General features: G+C 32.9%; 1 protein-coding gene across 1 annotated transcript in view; it reads left to right on the top strand.

Moving 5' to 3' along the window:
- The first annotated feature begins 2,703 nt into the window (after positions 1 to 2,703).
- LOC148312251 (uncharacterized) overlaps positions 2,704 to 22,331 on the top strand; it is a 45,044-nt gene continuing 25,416 nt past the window's right edge. Inside the window, exons 1-12 of the mRNA XM_088277528.1 lie at positions 2,704 to 2,822; positions 5,051 to 5,328; positions 8,622 to 8,846; positions 9,963 to 10,122; positions 14,684 to 14,846; positions 15,990 to 16,491; positions 16,576 to 16,658; positions 17,668 to 17,790; positions 18,907 to 19,086; positions 19,663 to 19,740; positions 20,891 to 21,001; positions 21,749 to 21,884. Of these exons, the coding sequence (XP_088133654.1) occupies positions 5,112 to 5,328; positions 8,622 to 8,846; positions 9,963 to 10,122; positions 14,684 to 14,846; positions 15,990 to 16,491; positions 16,576 to 16,658; positions 17,668 to 17,790; positions 18,907 to 19,086; positions 19,663 to 19,740; positions 20,891 to 21,001; positions 21,749 to 21,884 (1,978 nt within the window). The 5' untranslated portion in view covers positions 2,704 to 2,822; positions 5,051 to 5,111. The remainder of the gene's footprint in view (positions 2,823 to 5,050; positions 5,329 to 8,621; positions 8,847 to 9,962; positions 10,123 to 14,683; positions 14,847 to 15,989; positions 16,492 to 16,575; positions 16,659 to 17,667; positions 17,791 to 18,906; positions 19,087 to 19,662; positions 19,741 to 20,890; positions 21,002 to 21,748; positions 21,885 to 22,331) is intronic.

Raw genomic sequence — 22,331 nt, 5'->3', positions numbered from 1 at the left:
AGTCGAAATGCGATCTCTCAGAAGAATGTGCGACAGAAGTATGTATGATAGATGTTCGAATAGTGAAATAAGGAAGGAATGCAAAGTTGAGATAAGCATTATCGATAATATTAAGAAAGGTGTGTTGAGTTGGTTTGGACACGTAGAACGAATGAGTGAGGAAAGAACGTCAATGGAAAAAGGAGCAGAGGAAGACCGAGAAACATGGCACGATCAGGTATGCCAAATACTTGAAAGTGGTCAGGTTAGGAGTCGTAATAAGGAGTATGTATGAGGAGATGCATGAACGTGGAAGAGGCGAAGAATGTTTGCAAAGACTGAGTGGTGTGACCTTCTATTCTCTCTACCTACCCCTGCGGGAAGCGCCGTGATGGTTAGTTAGTTAGTTAGAGTACCATGTAATCTATGTTGTAGGTATATATATTTTTAAAAGGAATAACCCGCAAATCCTCTACTTTTAGAGGCTTGTCTGCAGGTAGGAAAGTAAGGATAGGTAAAGTTAGTGTAAAAAATACATCACCCAGGCCAATGGAATACATTTTGTAAAAATTATTTTGCAATTGGCAGGAATCGAACCCGCGACGCCAGTTTCGCAGTCGAGCGTCTGCCCAACTACGCCACGGCGCCTGTCTATGTTTATGTTGCGGGTAATGCTAGAATACGGGTTAACTTAGCATTACCCAATGCTGTTGTGTAAACTTTAAAAACTGACAAAAATAAAATTTAATTCGCAGTTTACCCGAAAACATCTAGAATGTTGAAAAATCGTGGACAATATAAATATAGAGCCAGGGCAAAGGAACATTTAAACAAAATATTTTATTTTATACATTTTAGTATTTAAAAATATCTTTAAAAAGGTACCAAACATATTTTAAATTAAATTTAAATAACCTAAACTATCCTAACCTAACCTCAAATTACCCGACCAGTGTTGGATAGACTAGGTATACATGGGTACACTGCAAATTCCAATTTATTTTTGTCAGTTTTCGAACATTACCCAACAGGATTGGGTAATGTTAAGTTATGCATTATTAGTATGTTACTAATGTCGAATGGATAATGTTACACGCGTATAAAAAAGATCACTTAAACCACCCTAAGTCCCGAAAATACCCCTACTTGCATATTTTTCTTCATCTTTGCTGAGATTTTTGTCCGCCTCCGTAGTGTAATGGTCAGCACGCTCAGCTACCGTTCTGGAGGTCCCGGGTTCGATTTCCAAGGGGGTAAAATAAATAAAAGTGATTTTTTCACTGTAATATTTATTCAATATTACCATGGACTGGTACCTGAAGCGGAGGGCTGATCACCTTTCCTTCATGTGTAAACGATCAAGATAACACTGCGTTAATATGACACAGTGCCCTATGCACCATTGGGGTGCGGATAAGGGTTTATTATTATTTTTTATTTATGCTGAGATATCCATAATGTAAAAATAACAAAAATGTTAAAATAAGTGGTGAAACCCAGATTTGGGAACAAGGATTTAGGAACACCCAAAATGTTATAAAAATGAATTCACCAGTTTCGGTAATGGAATTCAACCATATTTACCGGTAAAATTATTTATGGAAAACCTTTAATACTTTAATGCATACCCTAGTAAAAACACTATTGCAGCTTTGAAGTGCCCTCAATCGCATTCACACTCATATCGATATATCTAGATTATTCATCTGATGGATATTTAGATGCGAGTGCTATGTAATGATTATTTGGTAGGCATTGCGTATCCTATTTAAGATATATGGCCGCTATGATATAAACATAATTGATACAACGCACTTTGATTGCCTTATTGATTCAGGAGTCGGCAACATCAACAGATTTCTTTAAAATTTAATAAAAAAATCGCACAGTTTCGGTATGATTTTAAGAAAAGTAACGCATCCAATGTACGTTTATTGAGTTTTCCCGTGCCGATGGTACATTTAATGATTCATTAAAAAAATACGTTATATTACAAGAATTATATTACATAGTTACATTATAAGAATTAATAATAAATGAATGAATAACAGAATGTCAGAAGACAGACTTCCCCGTATCGCCCTCCAAGGCAACCCTGAAGTACGCAGACCCCCAGGCAGACCTCTGAAAAGATGGAAAGACAGCTTGGAGTCAACATCCCAAGAGCGACATGCGGAGGCACAAACAGATCCCTAGGATCTACAAAAAGAAGAAGAAGAAAAAGAAGAAGAACAATAAATATGGCAGTCGAACACTGCAATATATAGTTCTGAACATTTTTAATTTGTTGCCGACGGATGTTAGAGGTCAAAATAAAGTATGGAACGAAGGTAAAATAAAGGAATGGGTGAATGATCAAGAGTTAATTTTATGAAAATTGTAAAATCTTTATATTCTTAATTTTTCTCTCTTTTTTGTGTGTATATTAGGTTAAAATGGTTAAAAACAATGATGTATTGTATTAAAAAAGAACCCCACTGACAAGACACACAAGGTGGCTTGGTTTGTCTCTGCAATTAAAAAAAAAAAAATATGTTTAAAATTGTGATTTAAATAAATGTATGCAATTTATGTAAATATTTTTTTTTGCTAATGTGCAGTATACCAGAAAAGTGTCAACAGTTATGGTTGTCAACCCCTCATTAGAAGTCTGGTGAAGCAATCAGGAATCAGTTGGTTTGCTTTTAGCGACAGTTCCTTCATAGGCACAGAGGCCCAAGGGAAGCGGACGGGAGTGGCCGACTACTATCCACTCTCCACTGGACACTGGGTTCGGTTCCGAGCAGGCCACGATACCAAACGAGAGCGCAAGACTTGGGTGGCGGGCGGGATACAAGGAAACGGTAAGAAACAACTTTTAAAAAAAAATTCTCGATAATAGATTCGGTCGCTTTGTGGTAGTACCTATTCATTTTGTAATTTGAATTTCACTTAATGAATACCACTATTTCTTAAAATATATTGTGACACGTGTTTCGATGCATTCCGAATAATTTTCAAATACGGTATCACACATATCGCTCACTCCTTTCAACAACGTCATCATAAATTAAAATCATAAATCCATGCCAGAATAAAAGATAATTCTGTGCGTTGAACACGGCTCCCGTGTCCATACAAATATTGCAGCCACATATTGACGGAAGTCCTGTTGAATAAAGATAAGGATTCATAGCTAGTTTTATGTGTTTTGAAAACACAAAGGAATGCACATCTATCGCTCACTCCTTTCAAGAACATCATATATAAAAAAAATCGTAAATTTTCAGCTGTTCATGTTTTCGGAATGCCCAGAAGATGTACTATATCCCAGCAAAAGCGACATATTTTTAACTTAATATTAGGCAGAAAGTGTTGTTTTTGCATTTTGAATAAAAGGTTTGTTTAATTATTTTTTTAAATATACAAAATATTTTTCAAATGGAGAAAAAACCTCCAGGTTTTACCTAAAAATCTGTTGCACAGTAAAAAGTTCTATAAGTGGCTTGATATTTATTTTTAAAACATCTCATTATATTCTTAAATTTTAAAAACGATCTCCTGAAAAATCAAGTATTTTATATATGACGTTGTTGAAAGGAGTGAGCGATATTTGGTATCGAATATACAAAAATGACATCATTTATCTTATGAAAAAAAAACACAAACGGAATTTTATTTCATTGTTTTTTTAATGGAATTTAGCTGTTTATATAAATCTTATTTCCGCAATATAAAGAGTATAATAAATAAATGAAAAAAAGAAATATTTCGATGTAGGCGGAAAATTCTAGGTGTTCATTAACAGCATTTTCTTTCATTGGATTTTAAACTAAGAAAATGGATTAAAACTGAAACATGTAGATATATATTTAATTTCTTAATTCTATTTTTACCTTCAAACTTAATTGCGGTTTTTATTTTATTTTTTAAAACAGTATTTCGGTATTGGTGCACAAGTCTTACCACGAAGTAAAAGGATACTGCGTCAAAACATATTTTTTTAGCATGAAAATAATGATTAAAAAAAGTATTAAATACATTTTTAAATGGTCATTTTCAAAAGATTTAAAAAAAAATTGTACAAAAACAATGAAATGTTATACTAACCTAGTATTGACATTGAACGATTTATTTTTGTATTAATATTGAAATAATGAAATTATAAAAAAATGTTAAGAAAAATCTTTTGGAATCGGTTAAAAAGGATAAAATATTATAAGTTCTGAAAAGATCTTACTTTAATTGTCATTTATTCAAATGTATTAATTTTTTATATTGGTTTTATATATTTGAATATTTGGTTTCGTTGTTTGAATATTTGTACTTGTAAATACTATTATCCCATTTTGTAAATAATATCATCATATTTTGGGTTTAAATACAAATTTATTTAAAGTAATATTATCTTATTTTAGGTTTGCATAACATATATATATATATATATATATATATATATATATATATATATATATATATATATATATATATATATATATATATATATATATATATATATATATATATATATATATATATATATATATATATATATATATATAGTTATATATATTCAGAAAAATATATTTTTTTTAATGATAAAATCATGTTTAACGTCGAACGCGAAGATACTTAAAAAATTGGATTTCAGTTGAAAAACAGTTTGGAAACCGCACGCTGTAATCCATGCACTGAGTTTGTATAAACATAAAATTATATTCAATAAATTTCATGAATTTCACGAATATCACGAATTTCGCGACATTCATGAATTTCATGAATATCACGAATTTCATGAATTTCATGAATATCGCAAATTTCAATAATTTTATGAATTTCATGAATATTGTAAGATTTAAAATAAAATCATAGAAGAGATTTGTTTTTTTAAAACCCTTCATCAGTCATGAATAATTATTGTAGGGATTTTATTATGATGTCCAGAAAAGGTAAATTTAAGATTAAAAAAAAAAAACAAATGCAGAAAGCTTGATTTGTTTTCAAACTCTCATTTGTCATGAACGAGCATTTTTTTAAAAACTCTTTTTATTTGACAAGCCGACGGATCCAATTATTCGCTCTCTTTTCGCAGGTCCAGTTGAGCGATGTCAATAAATATGCGATAAGTGTCCTATTCTGTCGTAAGTGGTAACATGTTGGGGAGTTATGATGGAGGTGGAAGTCCATACGGAAACGTGACGCAACGGCAGGAACTCGACGATGAGGAGGAAGAAAGTGGCGGCCGGGATATCAAGATGGCGGCCGACCCTCGCAAACAAAATGGACACGGAAAATTTCAAATAAAAACGGCGATCTTGACCATACTTTTGATCTTCGTTTTTTCAATTTCGGCAGCATCAGCCCAAGACGGTGAGTGTTTGAATATTTTTCTAAGTAGCTTGCCTCTTTTTCAAGCGTCACAGAAAAAAAACAATAATGCTTATATCAATAATTACTTTAAGAGTGTCTCCTTTAAATCCTTATCCATACCCCAATGGTGCATAGGGCAATGCATAATATAAAAGCAGTGTTATCGTTATATTTTGAATATTTTTTAATAAGCCTTTGTTGAGATATCAATAAAAAGGCTTAGTATAAATTAATTTAGTAATTAGTTTGTTGCATTTCGTAATACCACTAAGCAACTCAAACTTAGCAGTAACAAATACTCTAATTTATCGTGAACGGGTTATTTTTTAAAAACTCTTTTTATTTGACAAGCCAACGGATGCAATTATTCGCTCTCTTTTCGCAGGTCCAGTTGAGCGATGTCAATAAATATGCGATAAGTGTCCTATTCTGTCGTAAGTGGTAACGTGTTGGGGAGTTATGATGGAGGTGGAAGTCCATTAGAATTAAAGAACATCATAGCGGTCTTGTTAGTAATTATTTTTCGGAATTTGCCAATCATATAATAGATACTAATCACTCATTTCACTCTCATAAATTAAAATAATAACACCTTGTTCCATATAAAGGCCAAATTATAAATTATCTTGAAAATTTAGAAATCCAAAAAAACCTAAATTCTAATAATAATTTGTTAAATAATATATTGTTTCAAAATTCTTCACCTTTGCTTTCCATTTTTCCTTTGTTTTCAAACTCCGCCCCTTGACTAATCTCTCCTTATTTATAGGACAATTTTAAATTTTATATTTTAGTTATTATACAGACCTGAATGATGGAAGTTTTACTTCTGAAACATGTAATCTATAATAAAACTCAAGTGGTAAAAAACAAGTGTTTTCTTTAATCATTGTACAAATATGCAATTGAAGTAGGTTTTATTTTCTATAAAGGAATATTTAATAATACAATGTAACATCATCTATCATTGATTTAATGTTACATATATGCTGTATATGTAACATTCAATATATATCACGAGATGCTTGATATCAATTAATTTATGATTCTCAAATAAGTTGCGTAGGCATTTTATTATTTTCTAGTAGCCACGTCGACTCAAGGACATAATTTTATAACTATTGATTAAACATAATTGAATATGTGTTGGACATAAAAAAATTAAAACCTATCAAGTCCATGAAATACTGTAATGTATTTAACACGAAATAAACAGGGTTTAAAAAAATACAAGGTGTCCCCCGAGTTTTTGAAAATACTGATTTTATGAATTTTCGATGTTTGTTTACCTGACACAATAAAGGAATAATTAATTTCGATAGTTGGTCATTAAGGCTAGATATATGTTAAATCGTGTTAATTTTTCTCAAAAGCCAGGTAAAATTTTACGTAATTGTTTTTTTGCTTTCTTAAAACACCGCTTTTGTACTGAATTTTTTTTCTTCGAAATAAATAATATTATAACCCTTATCCGCACCTAATGGTGCATAGGGCACTGCATCAAATTGACGCAGTGTTATCTTGATCATTACTTACATGAAGGCAAGGTGATCACTCTTGCGCTTCAGGAACCAGTCCAGGGTAATATTAAATAAATATTACAGTGTTAAATCACTAATATTTATTTTCACCCCCCCCCCTGGGAATCGAACCCGGGACCTCCAGCACGGTAGCTAAACACGCTGACCATTACACCACGGAGGCGGACATCGAAATAAATAAGGAATAAATAAATGGCTTTAAAAAAGAAAAGATATATTGAAAGGTAAGAAGTTAGAAAAATTATTTAAAAAAAAAAAACATTTATTTGGCAAATTTAAATTTTTCGCGGACAACGTCGCGTACTAACTTTGTATATTTGAGAGTACACACTTTAACTACCTGAAATATCAGGAACTTGACTATGAAGTATAAGTCACATTGAAATTTACAGTATTCCGGTTTTTTACCTTTAAAATACTGCCTATGTTAGCAATGATGATTTTGTTTAAATGTTTCTCTTATATGAGTTTATGTTATGTGATTTTTTAAATGGTTTTTTTCCTGGCACGATAAAAATAATTAAATTCGATGGTTGGTCATTCATATTGAAAGGAAAAGAAAACACACAACTGCCGTAAATAAACGTTAAAGGAATCATTGAAAAATATTTCAATTATGTTTTTCTTACAGTAATTTATATCAATTTAAAATACAGATTTCGCTGAATGCTTTTAATCCGACCGGTCCGCAGTGCCTCTGTAATAGATTAGTTTCACCAGGAAGAATATTTTAAATTAGAGAAGGCGCCAAGAGTCGCAGAAGAAAATCAGTCAGAGTTAAATTCTATTGTCATCTGTCATATATCTGTCATAATATCTGGGGCAAGCGAATCGCACATATTGGAGTGTCCTAACATTTCTCTAGCTACATGACAATAGCGTTATGAAGCGTCTGTCAAAAGTAATTGTCATTACTTGACCAGAGACATATTTCACAATTTATAGCGCCTCGCGAATCTAAAGGTTAAGGACCTCTGCTTCTTTGTAAGGGGGCAAAGGCCGCATAGCTGGGCGCCAGACATTCTCAATCTGTGGTTCGTGAAATTGTGAAATTATGAAATAATTTACAGAAATTACGACATCATTTCGTTCACTCCTTTCAAGAACGTCATAAATAAAAAATACAATGTATTAAAAATAAATATCAAGCCACTTATTGAACTTTTTATTATGCAACAGATCTTTTTAGGTAAACCTTGAAGGTTTTTTCTCCATTTGAAAAATATTTAGCACATTAAAAAAAATAATTAAACACTACATTTTTTTTAGAATGCAAAAACAACACTTTCTGCCCTGTAGCGGGTAAATATTAAGTTGAAAATATGTCTCTTTTGCTGGGATATAATACATTTTCTGGGCATTCCGAAAACATGCACAACTGAAAATTGACGATTTTTTATTTATGACGTTCTTGAAAGGAGTTAGCGATTTGATACTTGTCTCTGTATCTGTTATAGTATAATTGTCTATGTATCTGGAATAATTGTGTCTGTAATAATGTACGTAAATTATTTTTTAAAAATTGGATAAAATAAAATATATTAAATTAAAGGATTTCTAGGGAATATACTAATATATTACAAGATGATTCGATGAAATATTATTAGGGCTGCAAGTTTTTTTATGCATTGGGTATTTTTTGGGTCAATCTATGTATTTTTCCTCCTCCTGACGTTTCGACCATCTATAGACTTTTTGTTATAATTCAGTGAAAACAATTTCTTATTTACATCTATTTTTTTCTTCTTCTAGGCATAATTGTGGACCTATTGGAGCATATTGGAATCGCTGATATCCCATCCGGAGTGACTCTTACCAAGCCGTACTGCTGGAGTAACGCTACTGACGAGGATGCTGAAGTAGAAAGGGCTTATCATCTGGATGAGACTGCTCAGCTCACGGTACAAACGGCTGTCGCCTTTCCAGAAGGGTTCCCAACTGACTTCTCACTCCTGCTCATCGTGCGGACCATGAAAGGTAATATTATTAGTATTCTTTTTCTTCTTTCTGGCTCTATCCCAACTTATCTTTGTAGACTGTTGGAGTCAGCTCTCCTAGTTCTCAGGTTGTAGGTCCTTCTGTCAAAGACAACGTCATCCAGGCCATCCATGCCTCCGAATCATGTTATCTTTCTGTAGCATTCATGAAGGTTATATTGTTGGTTCTATACCATACAAAATATTTTATTTTAAATTAATTTATTTGTTGAATAATTTTTTCGAATAAACCACATATTTTAAAAATTTTTGTTCGGGTAATTTATATTACATTTAATACAAAGTATTATTTACACATAATCTTCTAACAGTACACAAAACATTTCTTTTTAATTTCTTTCAGACCCTTTTCATTCTTCATACATTCAGGCATCTCATTTTAATATATATTTTTAAACCCTTATACATACATAATACGATTCTTCGATTTCGTTTTAATTTTTAATGGCAGTCTTATTTTACCCTTATTTCTAGTAACATGTTTGATTTATTTATTTATTTAAAACTAATTTATTCTTAAAATATTTGGCCAATTTATCGTTTAAAAAATATGTTTAAAAGTAAACAAATTATATAATTAAAATGTAACTTTGTTTAAAAATCACTATAAATATTTTATTACAACTTAATTATAATGTCTACCGGTTTCGATGCTTAATCAGTCTTGATAAATAAGCGGTTTGCTTCGAAACTGGTAGACATTATAATTATGTTATAATAAAATATGTGTAGTGATTTAAAACCAAAGTTACATTTTAATTATAAAATGGAAAATTACAAAGTTAGTGCTTCAAATATAAATTATACTATTTTTTACACACTATTCTCATAGATTTATTTTGAAGAATTTCTTGTTTATTTATGTTTCCTAATATGCAAATATACATACATACATACATACATACATACATACATACATACATATATACAAGCAAAATTTATTCTTATGTTTTTTTGCGGAGACCCATCAAGCCACCGTATGTGTCTCGTCGGAGGAGTTTTTTTCCGCCCTTCTATTTTATTAAATTTTAATCTATTTAATATAATATATTACATTTAAGTTTTAAATGAATTATGAATTTTTGTTTATTTAAAGGAAAAGGCCAAACAACCCTGATGACCATCTATTCCGACAATGGGGACGAACAACTTATGCTTTACTTGGGCACTGATGTATCCATCTTTTATGAGGACATTGATGGGAATCCTGCCGATGGAAATATGATATCCTTTGGGGTCAACATTGACGACGGAAAGTTAGTACAATTTTTTCTTAGTATTTTATTTTAATTTTATTTTTGTAGTATTTTTATAATAGGTTAATATGTGTCCTCGGCACTGGAAAACTCAATGGAGGCACAGTACAGTAATACCTCGATATAACGGACTTTGATTTTACTAGCGAAATTTAACAAATTTCTGATATAACGGGCATAACAATATAACGGACACAACGGATTTCAGATAAAATGGACGGAAAATCCGTTAAAATGAAAAGAAAACCAAAATGATTTATAATACTGTATATAACTTGCTTAAATTCAAGTGTTGCCGCATGTAAACATTTTTTAGCGGCCATTATAATCATTTCGTATGTCATTTTCAAACTTAATTTATGTTTTACTTGGTAAATAATAAAGAGATAAATAATAATATGTAATATTGGATAATTTATATGGCGCCATTTTAAAATACTACCTCAACTACCATGAATTCTTGAAATATATGCACCGTTTGCGGAATGCATCGAAACACGTGTCACAATTGATTTTTTAGAAATATTAGTATTTACCAAGTAAAACTTACACGTACATCCGATAATGAAATAACAACTAATCCGAGATCTCGCTATATATCCGTGCTCGTAATAACCGAGTTCGACTGTATTTAGTTTTTCCACATATCGCTCACTCCTTTCAAGAACGTCATAAATCAAAAAACTTGATTTTCAGGAGAACGTTTTTAAAATTTAAAAATAAAATACAATGTATTAAAAATATATATCAAGCCACTTATTGAACTTTTTACTGTGCAACAGATCTTTTTAGGTAAAACCTGAAGGTTTTATCTCCATTCGAAAAATATTTCGTATATTTAAAAAAATAATTAAACAATACCTTTTCTTCAAAATGCAAAAACAACACTTTTTGCCCTATAGCGGGTAAATATTAAGTTTAAAATATGCCTCTTTTGCTGGGATATAGTACATTTTCTGGGCATTCTGAAAACATGCACAACTGAAAATTGTCGATTTTTTATTTATGACGTTCTTAAAAGGAGTGAGCAATATATTTTATTTGACCAGTGACCGGGTTTCGTCGTTAGTGGCATCATCAGACTGACGATGCCGGTAACGACGAAAAACCCAGTCACTGGTCAAATTAAATATATGTGGAATAAACTTAAAATTAACCTAGTTGTTTTTTTTTATTATATAAAATGCAGTTCCACCAAGAAATGTCAGTACAAAAAATAATAAAGTAAAACTTAAATTTAAAATGTAAAGACATTACAACATTTCGAATGTGTCCAAATACTTGTTTACAAATATAGATTATCTCCAATTATAGGAGTTATTTTTCATATTATTTTTTGACATCTCATCAAAGATGAAGAAGAATATGGAAGTCAAGGCATTTACGGGGCTGACGACCGTCATAGGCTTGTTTTAGGGATCACTTTACACACGTGTAACATTCACCAATTCTACCCATTATTGACAACCACACTACTCAAATTCTTGGAAGTTCTATATATATGAACCAATTTTAAAACAGTGTTCTTGAATCACTAGAACTTCATAAGAGACATCTATTGGTGAGATCACAAATGCCCAGACTTCCATATTCTTCTGCATCTTTGATGAGATGTCAAAAATAATAAAAAGACATTACCATAAAGTGCCTGTCGAATTAATAAATGAAATTTAACTCCTCAATTTAAAATGGAGACCCCCAAAATATACCAGAATTCATAAAAAGAAAACATTATAATGTTTGGAATAAGAGAGTTTATTCATTGACAAGCCTGATAATTATTTTCACTGTTAGATTAATTTATTAGACCAGTGGTTCTCAAACAGTTTTTCATACGCACCACTTAAGAAAGACCTCAATCTTGCGTACCCCTTATTACGGAAATGATAAATAATAAATGGTTTGGCATGTGAATCGAATGAGTGTAGAAAAAATAGTAAAACAAATTTATAAGGGGTTATCTGGTTAGTAATAGAAGCAGAGGAAAGCCGAGAGACGAGGCATGATCAAGTAATTCAAATACATACTTGAATGTGATCAGGCCAGGAGTCGGAATAATCGGTGGGTATGTATGAGGAGAGGCATGAATACGGAAGAGGCGAAGATCATTTGCAAAAACAGATTGGTGTGGCGCTGTATTCTCTCTGGCTACCCCCGTGGAATAGCGGTATGACTGTTAGTTAAAAAAAATTTCAACCAAGTTTTTCTTCGAAATAAATGAATGGTTTTGAAAAGAAACAAGTTATTGAATGGTAAGGAGAAAAAAAAAATGATAAAAATATTTTTTCAAAGCCAATCATCGTTTTAGCACGCTAACTAAAGTGCCGGACACAAACGCCCTTACACCAGCCTATTACGGTCGTAAGTCCCGTAAATGCCCAGACTTCCATATTGTTCTTCATCTATTTTGAGATGTCTGAAAATAATTTGAAAAATAACTAACTTACTAACTAACTAACCATCACGCCGCTTCCCCCCAGGAGTAGGCAGAGAGAATCGAACGCCACACCACTCTGTCTTTGCAAACATTCTTTGCCTCTTCTACATTCATGCATCTCCTCATACATACCCGACGATTATTATACCATACCATACGACTCCTGACCCGGCCGCTTTCAAGTATTTGACATACCTGATTGTGCCAAGTTTTCCTCGGTCGTCCTCTGTTTCTTTTCCAACTACATTCGCCTCATAAATTTGTTTAACCGTTCTTTCTTCACTCATACGCTCCACATGTCCAAACCATCTCAACACACCTTTCTTAATTTTATCGATAATGCTTATCTCAGCCTTACATTCTTTCCTTATTTCATCATTCGAACATCTATCAACCATCGTTTTGCCACACATTCGTCTGAGGGATCGCATTTCGACTGCATTCAGTCTGCTTTCATCCTTCTTTTGCCAACTCCATGCTTCGCTTCCATACATAAGGGTTGGAACCAGAACTCCATTATGTACTGCCAGTTTAGCTTCCGCTGATAGATTTTTATTTGCTAAAACTGATTTTAGTGCACCATTCACTCTGTTCCCAGCATTCACTATCCTTTCTATGTCTTTATCAATTTGAAAAATATATTTCGCCAAATGTTGGTTGGCTTGATCGTTTTTTACTAATTGCATCATCTTAGTCAAGAGATTGGCCCGCGTACCCCTTGATGCAACTTCGCATATCCATGTGGGTACGCGTACCACTGATTGAGAAACCCTCCATAGACTAATTATTGCATCGCATAGAATACATAAATCATACTAAATGTCTGCACATACATGTAAGACGACACAACTGTTGATTGATATTATGGTGACAATGATCTCTGATGACTTCATAGAATTTACTTACTCATCTTAATGCCGCTTTCCGCAGGGGTGGGCAGAGAGAATACATCGTCACAATATTCTGTCTTTGCAAGCAAACTTCGCCTTTTCCAAATTCATGTGTATCTTTATACATACCCTATGATTGTTGTCCTGGTCATTTTTAAGTATGTATTTAAAATACTTGATCTCGACAAGTATTCCTCGGTCTTCCGCTGCTTTTATTTCCAACGTTAGCCTGATAAATTTGTTATGTGTTTTTTCTTCCCTCATACAACTGACATGCCCAAACCATTTCGACACATCTGTCTTAATTTTTTATTTTTTAATATTTTTTCAAATATTTATTTTATCTGTTTGGGAATTATACAGCTTGTACATCAAAAAAATATTATATTGATAATGATTATCTTATCCTTGCATTATTTCCTTATACATATCACTATTTGAACACCTATAATGCATCGTTTTGACGCACATTTTTTATATTTAAAAAAAAAGAAATATTTTCTATTACATATTTCTAGTCACAAAAATACCTTAATTTCACACTATTTCTGTGAGCCAAAGCGGCTCATTATTAGAAAAAGGTATCAAATTGAGGTAGTGTGGGTTCGAACCGAGAAACCCTGACTCAAGAGTCCGCGACACTAACCACGGGACCACAACCCGACACATTCATCTGAGTGATCGCATTTCGACTGCATTTAGCCTACTTTCATGCTTTTGCAACTTCATGCTCCACTTCCATGCATCAGGGTTGGAATAAGGACTCCGTTGTGTACCTACTGCCAGTTTAACTTTCGCTGATAGGTTTTTATTTATTATTATAACTATATCCGCTCCCTAGGTGGAGCATATGGAGTCCACAAACTGTCTCCAGGCTTTTCTGTCGGCTGCCAGCTCCCTTGCATCCTCCCAAGTCAGATCCGCGTCCCGAAGTTCTGACAAGAACTACCGACGAATTGTCAGCATGATGACTTGTAAAAGAGGCAAGCTTGATGGCGGCTCTCAGGAGGCATGCGGAGTGCATGGCCAAGCCAACTGAATCGCTTTTTCTTGACGACAGTTGTGACCAAGATTTGCTACGTCCTACGCCTTATCTCTTCATTCCTCACAAAGTCAAGTTTTTATTTAGTTATGTTTATAATTACCCATGCGTGGCAAACAGCCATCGTGACATTACACACCCCTGTTTATCACTTTCCTCGCACGTCGACTTCATGATATATGCTTGTTGCAGATGGCATAGACTTGGTTTGAGCGTGAAAGGGGACTCCATGACTCTGGTCGTGGACTGTGATCAATACTTCACCAAGATGCTTCAACGTCTTCCAACATCCAAAATTAATACCATGGGACTGTTGATAGTTGGCCAGCAACTGTCAGAAGAAGATTATTTCAATGTAAGTACAGTGCCAGCTCGTTAATCCGAACGTATATCGTGCAGAGTCGTTCGGATTACCAAGTGTTTTGAGAACAATGAGAGAAAAATAGGAAATTTCGGCTTACGAGTATGAAAATGCCCTTCATTTATATTTTTTTTTAGGTACCAAATAAATAATTTAAAAATTGATATTTTTATTAAAGTTTGAAAAAATCTGATAATTTTTTTTGAACCAACGAATTTGTGTACTGGCCAACGTCGAGTTGGATTCGGATCTAGCCGACTAACTGAAGTTAATGCTTATCCCTTTCACTGCCTACACTGGGGCACTTCTAGAAATTTTGTGCTGGTTTTACGAACTTGTATTTATTCAGATTGGCAGAGACAGGGACATTAAAAAATATTATAATAAATTTAAAATCACAATAAAATCAAGAGACAATTTTTTATCGTATTTATTTATAATTTCACAATTTGGTACGAAAAATAAAATTTCTTTGCAAGAGAGTTCTGTCAGGAAGCTTAGATATTTCTGTATCAGATCCAGGAATGCGGTTGGGAGAGCATTCAATATCCTTGATAATCCTCAAGATTCTCACTGTTTTTTTTTCTCGTAATATACTCAAATCGCAAAAGAATTCCTTTTTCGCATATCGTGGAGAGTATCATCACTTTTATTTTACAAACGACTTTTATTTTCATATTATTTTTTGACATCTCATCAAAGATGAAGAAGAATATGGAAGTCTGGGCATTTACGGGGCTTACGACTTTTATTTTCATTTTGTTTGTTCTTGCCAGTGCTTTCCGTTTGGTCACACTTTTCTAACAATAGCTACTGAATCCAAAATATCTTCCAATTAATCTTTCACTGATGTAACCATGGGGAATTTACAAAAATATTTTAATTCTGGTAAAACAAAAAAAGTCGAAACTGATTTAATTCTAAATAACCCACATGCGAAAGGGTGAATTGAAAAATAAGCACGACGAAATGTAGAGAAAACAATCGTAAATCGGGTGCGGTATTCCCGGGGAGCTAGCTTGTAAGGATGACCGAGATACAGAAAGAAGAATTGCCCAAAGGAGAAACCTTGTCAGGGTTGAACTTTCGTGAGCTAAATTATTAGACGTTGATTATTTTGCAATCATTTTGTTTCAGGGAGACATCCAACTGCTCCAAGTAGCCGACACACCAGATGTAGCATACGACATGTGCAAGTCAGTCGCTCCCACTTGCTTCTCTGAATCTGGAGTCGCTGTTGCCAACACAACCTTCTCTACATCTTGGACAACAGTATCAGTTCCAGAAGCCACGGGAGGAATCCGCCCAGTTCAAAATCTATCCGTAAATGGTACAAGAAATGATACTTGGCCCAGCGGAATCATCGGATTAGCCCAAAACGCCTCCAGACCTGATCCTGATGAAACTGGAAGCGTGGATCGCTACTATGAAAGCAGAGCTAACGACTCATTTGATTCAAATGGGGAACCGGGTATTTATGATGAAGATGTCACCGACTCAGATTACGACGAAAATGCCATCATGCCAAATGCCAACAGATCAAACGGGTTTGACCAAGGGGGTTTCGGATTCACTGGCATTTATCCTGGTGGAAGTGGCTTGATTCCTGAAGCACCCATCGGCGGAGTTACAGTGAATGGTAAACAAGAAAGCTTGAATGATTAAAAAAACAGTATTGGTTTTCAAATTTATGATGGAATTGACAGTTTTGGTTTATTTTCAGCTAACGAAGTGCTGGGTGGAACAAGAGATATATTTAGTACTTCTGGTGGAACATTGATTAGTCCAAGAACTGAAAAACCAGGGGTGAGTAAACTGTCCATTTAAAATTTTACTTTTTCTTGGCAAACATCGCCAATTATTTCAATATATTCTGGCACGTGTATCGACGCATTCACCATCATATTGAATGCATCGAAACACGTGTCATAACTGATTTCAATGGATACTGGTATTTATACCAAGCAACAGTTAGAAGAGTTATTGCTAAACAGTATTATTGTTGGAAAATGTTTTAAAAAAAAATAAATTGGAGATTATTCAAAATAAAACTATGATAATAGTACTTACGAAAAATAAGTATAAGAATGTTGAAAAAATGAGAGAAGAACTCAACTGGTTACCTATAAAAAAGAGACATATATAATATGCTTATCTTTATGTATATATAATATATATATATATATATATATATATATATATATATATATATATATATATATATATATATATATATATATATATATATATATATATTATATATATATATATATATATATATATATATATATATATATATATATATATATATATATATATATATATATATATATATATATATATATATATATATATATATATATATATATATATATATATATATATATATATATATATATATATATATATATATATATATAAATATATACATATATATATATATATATATATATATATATATATATATTTTTTTTTTTTTTTAAAATTTTATTTGATATATATATATATTACCTAAATATTTTAAGAACAGAATAGTTAAAAACAAATTATTCATGAATATAGTACTAGAAATAAGTATAAAATTAGACATTTATTATAATAATTGTATAATGTAGGGTTTGAAAAGGTATGATGAGATGCCTGAATGAATGAAGAATGAAAGGCGTCTGAAAGAATTTAAAAATAAATGTTTTGTTTACTGTAAGAAGATGTAAATATACGATGTAAATTAAGTGAAAAAAATAGTTTGTATCAAATGTAATATAAGCTAACTAAATTTATAAAAAAATATTAAAAAATTCGATTGATGTTACAGTTTGGTAGCGGTGCTTCTGGCAGCGGAGTCACAATTCCTAGCGGAGAGCTACCGACCAACACAACAGAAGTGACCACACCGACTTCTGATGAATATGAAGAGTCCAGTACTGAGGATTCTAATGTAAGTCACATATTAATTGATTTTTAATTTAACCCTTTCCGGTCCTATACATTGACTTTATTCCGGCGAGTCCAATATCGAATGTCATTCGATATTTTTTTCTTCATCAGTTTGGTGTTAAAAAAGCAAACATATTTTTTTCTCACTCGTATTTAGTGTAAAATGTAATAATAAGAGACAAGATTAATAATAAGAGACATTCGAAATAAAATGTTTAACACAAGTGTAGTATTATTTAAAAAAAAACTTGGATGTATTGTTTAACCCTACAATGCTGTAAATGTATTGTGGACCTGGTGGAATTTTAAATTTTTTTTTATGGACCAGAAAGGGTTGAGTTATACTGATTAAATGCCTTTACTTAAGGAGCATATAGTCGTAACGCAACATGTTACGATGCGAGCATTCAGGCAGTCAGTACACCGAGCCGAGCGCTCCATCCATAGTTTCGGATGCTCGCTGATGCTCGCCGAGAGCGATATTACGACGTTACGTTACGACGAAATGCTCCGGTCAGTCTCCACCTTAATAAATGCTTCGATCTAGTGGCTGATGATCAGGAATTATTATCCCGTGGACTGATATACATTTTGCAATCAAAAAACATAAACTTAGAATCGCTGAAATTAGCAGTAGACGCCAAAATTGCGCTTTACAAACAATCGCCATCGTTTAAATATGAATTTGCAGAAATAATAAAAAAATGTGCCCCAACCCATAAACCAGTGAAAAAAAAAAACAAAAGTGATTGGGATGTTCCAAAAAGAGACTAAGCTCTTGTGCTTGGAGAGGGAATCTCCATCATTGTTTATTGCTAAATTAAACTAGAAAATACGAAATATATGTACTTGATTACTAACTTTAACCTTCTTCTTGTGTCCAGTATTCAACAAATGTCTCCCTCTTGGACTTCCCAGTTGTCTGTTGGACGCGACTCTCTTCCAGTGTATACCCGCTACTTTCCTAATGTCATCGGACCATCTTGTCTGGGACCTACTCATGCTTCTACGTCCTGTTCTAGGTCTCCAGTCAAGCAAAGCTCCTTCTTGTCAAAGTGCTTGACATAGGTATTACATATCCTCAAAAATGATAAATTTGTAATCCTTTTCTTTCTAGCCTGCAGTGCCTGAAGGGCCCTACCAGTTCGATCCGCTTCGGGGGCCCCCTGGACCCCGAGGGTACCCGGGTCCCCCAGGCCCCCAGGGGCCTTCAGGACCCCGTGGGGAGACGGGCAGGGACGGGATTCACGGGACCGATGGAATTCAAGGTCCACCAGGACACGTGTTTTTAATACCGGTAAGAAATCAAAGAAGTTTTAAGCATTGAAATAATGGCAAAGTCTGACAATGTCTGTACTCTTATAAACATGTCAAAAATGTCTATACAATTAAATAAAATAGCTCAGAATTGACATCTCAGCATAGAATATGGAAGTCTGGGTATCTACAAGGCTTGTGACCTGTTATAAGCGGGTTGAGTGATCACTTTACACACGTGCAACATTCACCAATTCTATCCATGATTGACAACCACACTACTCAAATCTCATGACATTTTTTTTTTGTTTTAAATAAAAAAATCTTTAGTTAGCTTTAATCAAATACATAGTATACAAACTAATATTTTCACTAAATTTGACATCATATGTATTTACCTTTTCTTCCAACATTTCTAAAAATACACGAGTTCGCAACAGCCATCTATGCTGGATTAAGGAGGTGTGTAAAGTGATCACTTACCCATTCTCTGACAGGTCATAAGCCTTCTAGATGTCAACATGTAAAAATAACTCCCTAGTGGAGAAAATCCAGATTCGTGAACAAGTATTTGGACACACTCAAAATGTAAATTTGTATTTTATTTTATTTTCAGTTGTCTCAACCCGGCGGCAATGACAAAGGCCCTGACGGTCAACCTGAGGCGATGCAACAACTGCTTTCCCAGCATATCGTAAGTTTATCATTTTTATACAATCTTGTAAATTCTCAACAAAAAAAAAAAAAAATAAAAAATAAAATATATATATATATATATATATATATATATATATATATATATATATATATATTTATATATATATATATATATAAATATATATATATATATATATATATATATATATATATATATATATATATATATATATATATATATATATATATATATATATATATATATATATATATATATATATATATATATATATATATATATATATATATATATATATATATATATATATATATATATATATATATATATATATATATATATATATATATATATATATATATATATATATATATATATATATATATATATATATATATATATATATATATATATATATATATATATATATATATATATATATATATATATATATATATATATATATATATATATATATATAAAGGAATAACCAGCAAAGCGTCTATTATAGATGCTTGTCTGCAGGTAGGATAGTAAGGATAGGGAAGAAACACCCAGACCAATTGAAAATAAATCTTTCTTCAATTCATTCTGAAATTGGCGGAAATCGAACCCGCGACGCCAGTTTCACAGCCGGGCGTCTACCCAACTACGCCACGGCGCATGTCAAATATTTAGAATTCATTGTATCAATGTGAAAAAATTTCCACCCCGTCTCCTGTCCGGCTCACTAGTGTAATGGTCAGCACGCTTGGCTACCGTACTGGAGGTCCCGGGCTCGCTTCCCATTTAAATAATTTTTCCACTCTAATATTTATTCAATATTACCCTGGACTATAGTGGAACCTGAAGCGAACGGCTGATCGCCTTTCCTTCATGCATTAACGATCAAGACAACACTGCGTTTATATGATGCAGTGCCCTATGCACCATCGGTGTGGGTAAGGGTCTGAATGAAAAGAAAAAGAATTTCATACAACCTGCAGGCGATAACGAATATTTTTTTATTATTTTAAAATTGCATCAAAATCAGAAAGTCGCACTCGGTAGATTTACATATAACCCTTCATGGTGGACTTTAGTTTAAATATCATATAAAATTTAATACAGTAAGTATAAGTGATCTCTTCTCTTCTTCTTCCTTTTCCTTACACTTTGTTTCTTCCAGTCATCTATGCGAGGGGCCCAGGGCCCTATGGGCCTCACTGGGCCTGTGGGACCCGAAGGGCGTCCGGGAGCCGATGGGGCCAAAGGAGAGCCTGGAGACGTAGGAGAGCAAGTAAGTTAATCTTTATGATTTTTTACAGTAATTTAAAAATATTCTTCTCTATCTTATTCCTCATTACTGAGGGTTGTGACCCTTGTGGAAGCAATGACTCTTCTCCAGTAATCCCTTGAAGATGGATTGAGAAAAGCTTTATAAAGAAGAGACCCTTTTTATTTGTATGTAAGATCTGAACCCAGGAATTTTTTACATGGTGGGGAACGCCTGGAACAATTAAAATTTTATATATACATACTTAGCTTATAAATTGACCAATAATTTTATTCCCAACATTTTGAGTGTGTCCATATACTTGTTCACAAATTTGGGTTTCTCCACATATAAATTATTTTTTGATGTCTCAACATAGATGAAGATGTTGACATTATTCCTATTCTTCATCTATATCCACTTCTTCATATGTGAAAAAACAATTTAAAAAATAATTCATTTGGAGATAATCCAGATTTGCGAACAAGTATTTGGACACAGTCAAAATGTTGTGAATAAACGACTGGTCAAATTATAAGCTACATACAAAAAAATCAATCATGTTTCCAGGCGTTTCCCAGCATGTAAAAATATTCCGGGGCTCGGATCTTGCACACAAATAAAAAATTGAGAGCAAGTATTTGGACACATTCAAATGTTGTGAATTGTCTCTATTAGATTGACACTATGAATACAAAGCATCTTTTCTTGTAGGGCGAATTATAAAACAAACCGTTTTTTTGTACTAAGGATGTCCAAATTTGATTTTAGGGTCCTTCAGGCCTTCCTGGTCCTCTAGGCCTGCCTGGAAGGGAAGGGCGCCGAGGTAAACCTGGAAGAGATGGGCAGCGGGGTCTCACAGGCATGCCTGGAAATAAAGGAGAGGTCGGATACCCTGGAATTATGGGTAAGAGTAATTATGATATATGAGTGACTGTTATAATTTGTTCGGAATCTATGCGATAAAAATAGGTAGAAGAAAATTGGGGGCAAAGCATGAATATCGTAGTCGTACAGGAGAAAGTGACCAACTACCAAAACGTAAAATGTTCAGGAGGGCCATTTAAATCACTTTTGCTTGGCAAAAAAATATGATCAATGCAGTTAGTCATTTTTATCGAGTCAATATATTATACTTACAAGTTTAAAATCCTTTGGGACGTTTTTCAGGACAATATTAAGCTAGTTAGATATCAAATAGTCAATGATCACGGTTTTATAAAAAAAATCATTTGGTCACTTTCTCATGTATGACTACGATATGTTACTCATTTGTTGATGCTTCGAACCCATTTCAGCTTTCAAAGACAACAGCTAGAGGGGCATCGCAGGAGCCTGTGTGAGGACCTATCCG

This window comes from Brachycentrus maculatus, unplaced genomic scaffold, assembly GCF_059751285.1.
Source record: "Brachycentrus maculatus isolate JH-2025_06_01 unplaced genomic scaffold, ASM5975128v1 h1tg000046l, whole genome shotgun sequence".
Classification (NCBI taxonomy): domain Eukaryota; kingdom Metazoa; phylum Arthropoda; class Insecta; order Trichoptera; family Brachycentridae; genus Brachycentrus; species Brachycentrus maculatus.
Note: the sequence above shows the minus strand (reverse complement) of the source record. Positions and strands in the feature narration are given on the sequence as shown.